The sequence below is a fragment of the Physella acuta genome, unplaced genomic scaffold, assembly GCF_028476545.2.
Source record: "Physella acuta isolate Inbredline_101_S28 unplaced genomic scaffold, ASM2847654v3 ptg001250l, whole genome shotgun sequence".
NCBI lineage: Eukaryota > Metazoa > Mollusca > Gastropoda > Physidae > Physella > Physella acuta.
In genome coordinates, this window is record NW_026732766.1 from 425,650 (window position 1) to 430,240 (window position 4,591).

At 37.0% G+C, this 4,591-nt stretch overlaps 1 protein-coding gene across 1 annotated transcript; it reads right to left on the bottom strand.

Annotated features, from left to right (window-relative positions):
• Positions 1 to 911: 911 nt before the first annotated feature.
• On the bottom strand, positions 912 to 4,231 carry LOC131957631 (G-protein coupled receptor GRL101-like). The gene is made up of 2 exons (XM_059322363.1): positions 4,056 to 4,231; positions 912 to 3,471 (listed from the first exon to the last, which is right to left on the bottom strand). The coding sequence occupies exons 1-2, from the start codon at positions 4,229 to 4,231 to the stop codon at positions 912 to 914; spliced, it is 2,736 nt and encodes a 911-aa protein (XP_059178346.1).
• Positions 4,232 to 4,591: the final 360 nt, after the last annotated feature.

A 4,591-nucleotide genomic window follows, 5' to 3' on the forward strand; every position in this document is an offset into this window, starting at 1 on the left:
CAGTATATGAAGGGATAGTGAGGTCAGACCAATGCTCAGCCGAAATCGGTGTTTTTAAAAGATAAAAAACCGTATTTTTGAATGTGGGGTCTGGTATTTTGTGACTATAAGTGACAGACGTGATGTTTTGTTATGGATGACCCCCGAAACCAACAGTTATCCAAGGGATGACGGGTAAGTCTAGTTATATCTAAATATTGTTAGAAAATAACAAAACGACTAATGAGTGACAGATAGGCTTATGTTGTTAATAAACAAACGTAGCGTTTACCAAATTGAGATATAATAATTAATTAATTGTAACCTATACAACGAAATTATCCATAGATGAGGTTGAATTTAATGTATAAATACAAAATGCTTTAGGTATCGCACCATCCTAATATATAAAGGCCACTGTGCGCACTTTTCTCTTTCTCTGTCCGAAACATATTTTACGGAGCTATGAGATCAGTATCTTCAGCAATGTATGGAAAACTTAATATTATTGACTTTTTTTTTAAAATATGTTGAATGTACTAAATGTATAAAATAAATTTTATTTAAAGACAACAAATAAAACTAAAGGCATATTCGAATGTAGAAACACAACTTTAATTATGCAACAGGAGTAATTTTATGGTTGTGACATGAATTCTGTAGAGGACATATAAGTAGCACAAAAACTAACACTGACTTCACATGTAACATATAGAAAAATATTTTTATGAAACAATGTTAGTAAGAAGTTTAAAAGTACACAACACTAATGGCGTCATTGATTTTAGGATAAAAATAGAATTAAAACTCGGATCTCGAAAACGATACACAATATTGATGATGTCATCTTCAGTAAGATTTGCGTGTATGTGTATATATATATGTGTGTGTGTGTTTGTGTGTATTTGTGTGTGTGTGTGTTTTCGATAACTTTATTCCTGCGAAGGATTGGGTATACTGATTTTTAGGGATCTGTTTTTTTCAGATGATTGCGACGCTGGTTTTCTGGATTGATTCAATGCATTATATGCCACTGGCAGTGTGTAAAGAATGGGGTTGACGGCAGAGTTTAGTGGCATTATGGCTACAGCCAGCCAGCCATAGACACCAGGACTAAAGATGTAGCCAGCAGCAGACAGGAGACCAATGACGCAGACAGGCATCCAACAGAGGACGTTGGATACGGCAATAAGAGAAAGGTTTTTGGCGACCGTGATCTCGCGTCTCCTGTGGGATGACGTGTTTATCAGAGAGTTAGACGGCATGGCTATTTGTTTGAAAATTAAAATTTGCCCCAAACTTATCATTAGCATCATAATACAATTGAAAACTATGTAAATAAGTAAAGAAAATATCCAGCCCAGTGGGTGGGTCAGATTGACCGGAAGTGCCAGACACATCGTGTTGGACGAGTAGACCTGCCAGTCAGGAAACAAAATGGGGATTGTGGAGATGGCGATTCCAGTTGCCCAGATCAGAGCTACGACAATAATTAAAATCTTTGGGGTAAAATGTACCGTGTTAAGTGTATTTTTAAAGATTACATATCGATCGAATGTGATAAGTAACACAAAAAGTGACGACGTCTCAGTTGAGAGAGTAGCGAGAAAACCTGCGGCCTTGCACAGTGAACTGTCTCGCCATTCTATGTCATACAACACGTAGTCGTCACGGTAGTAAACATCAGCTCCTGCTATGATGATTAAATAAACGCTCATGATAAAATCTGACAAGCCCAGATTTGTAACGAACATCCTGTAGCCTTGTTTTAATAGTTGTTTCTCATAGAAAAATCTGTAACCAATGACAACAGCATTGCCACTGCAACCTATCAACGCCACCAGCCATATCAGTGAACGTTTCACATCATCATTAAGCAGATTTTCACATGATGATATGGCGTCACTTGGTGCGTTACATGCATAAGAGGGAATTTCGGATCCCTTAAATTTTTCACAACAAAGCTTGTAACTATCGCCATAGATGTTGTTGTCTATTTTTATATTTTGTAAATGCTCAGACGTTTTCAAATCAAAAACTATGTTTGTATTTCTCATATCAAGTGTACCAACAGACGTTGGTAAATAAGCGGCGTCGAACCAATCAAGAGTTTTTACTATTGTCGAGCTAACATTTAAGTAAAGGATTGGAGAACTTCTCGGGTTTAAAAACTTGAAAGATTCGAGTGGTGTACAGGACAAATCTATCGTCTGTAAAAGACTTGTTACCAAACTATGAATGACGAGTCGGGAAACAGATGTGTGGGATAAATTCAAAATTTTTAATGACTCAAAAAATCCTAAAAAATCGTAGAAATTTGCAAAACTGATTTTGTTGTAGCTCAGATCTATGTGATAAATTTTCTGTAAGCTGTCACTCATTGCAAGTAAAATTTCTGTCATTTTTTTATCGTCCAGGCTACAATTTGACAAATGGAGTTCTAAAATTTTGTCCAACCTAATATACCGAGGTACGTAAGCAAGTGATAAATCCAATCCCGATGCTCGGAAGAGCTTTATATTCTTATCAAGTGTGTCATACAGATTCGTGTAATTAACTTTATTTCTATCTATCAGTTTAGTGACCCCCCACAGACACATAAAACCTGACGGACATTTTTCATGACAGAGCATCTCATCATCACAGCCTGTACCACAGTCACATCTCCCGTCACACAAGTTACCCGCACTATAGAAGCGGTTGGGGTCACGGAGGCAGTAGAAGTGTATTTCATGATCCTCCTCATCTTGATATCCCCCCTCTGATGGACAGTTGACCATACCATTCATTCTCATTGCATTTGGAATACAGTAGGAGTTTTTACATTTATAAAAACCAGGTCCGCATTTAAAGTCTGTACAGTTTGTTAAATGTGAGTTATCAACACAACCCAAAGTGGCGTTTCTACGATCTAAAAAATAATGACATTTCGCAGCATATTTATGTTTATGTATCCCTTTGCTATTTATAGTTTCTGTACTTCCTTCGCTGCAAAGTGTTAGAGGTTTGCCAGTATCGTTCTGAAAGAAACATTCATTATCATTACAGTTAGTGAAATCCAAATTTGGCAATACTATCTTAGGGTAACGCTTGAACGTGTCGAATTCAGATTTTGTTTGGAACCATCGACTAGGCAAACACACGCCATCACCTGTAAGAGCTTCTAAACAGTCTGCACAAAACTCTTCATCGCTGTTGTCAGGACAATTTTGTACTTTGTCGCACATTTGATCGTGTTTTATGCAAACTTCTTCCGGACCTCGTATGGGCATAAATGCAGCGCAAACGCGTTTACCCTGACACTTATAGTATAACTCTCTTGAACACATGCTTTCATCCCTTCCATCTTCACAGTTTGCTACGCCATCGCCAACAAATGTGTAAGGTAATTCTTTAAAAGGCATCAAAGATGGTTCTAAAGTTCTTACAAATGTACATTGTAACAGTTCAACATTTTGGGCATCACTCGGGCTGATGTGACGCTGGTTAAACCTGAGAAATAATATAAATAATGAAAAACAACTAGAAAGTATTATCATGTTTGAGAATATATTAAAAACAATTAAACTAAGCTGATGTTTACACAAGTTTACAGATATATGAAATTATAAAAAAATACATTTAAATAGGTGCTGATAAATACATATAACAAGGCTTGCATATGCGTATAAACATTCGTATAGATTTACAAGTAAACATTCACATTGACCTACATAGACCTACATAGACACTAGAGGAAACATATTAAACCCGACTACCGTTATTTACCCCCCCCCCCCTCTCCATGGCATTAGAACCATCCGACACACCCGACACCCACCCCCCAAGAACATTTATTCACCACTTAATTACGCTCCAGTAAATTACCCCCCGCCAGATGGGGTCACGCACTTTCCAAATGTGATAACCTCTTTTCCGAACTTTCTTAAAATAATTCTCGACATAGACTACCGGCATTTTATAAAAATTTAAGAGATTGAGGTTTAAACTGCATTTATCAAAACACTCAATAGAATAAGACACAGGAAACCATTTACGTACAGAAAACTGTTGTTCAACTTCGACAATTTTCTTACCCTATACTTAATATAATTTCTAGCCCCATCGTTATTCCTATTTCCTTATCGTTGTTTCCATCTATGTCCTTTTTCTTTTCCCTATCTTTGACCTCTCTATCGTTATCCTTATCGCCACTTCCCCCGCTAACTATCCAATAATTTGTATCTATATCCATATCATTGGGACTAACCATCTAAAGACTTACCGTGAAATATCAGGTGTGTGTAAGTCCCATGGGACACCATAGTATATAGAATGTGCTGCTTTTCTACGTCTTCTAAATGGAAATATTGCAACGACTTTTTCACAATGAAAAAAATTCGCTATTTTCATCTCTTTATCTACCTGCAACCATGACATCTCGATAATCCCATTTGATTTATTTAGCTGCATCACAACGCAACTAGCATGTTTTTCCATAGATTGTGGTTTTCTTGTTTGTTTGTTCAGTCTTAGCTTGTACCACAGTGAGTTGCTGTTGTAGCCATCACAGTTGCCGATGTGGATAATGATTGAGGTAATGTGACGGTATCGCTGCATCAAGATTTCTGAT

Excerpts from the sequence above, each read along its gene's own strand:
- LOC131957631 (XM_059322363.1), bottom strand. The coding sequence starts at position 4,231 with ATGGTTAGTCCCAATGATATGGATATAGATACAAATTATTGGATAGTT. Across the intron at positions 3,472-4,055 it reads GAAATTATATTAAGTATAGG|GTTTAACCAGCGTCACATCA; the intron begins GTAAGAAAATTG and ends ATTATTTCTCAG.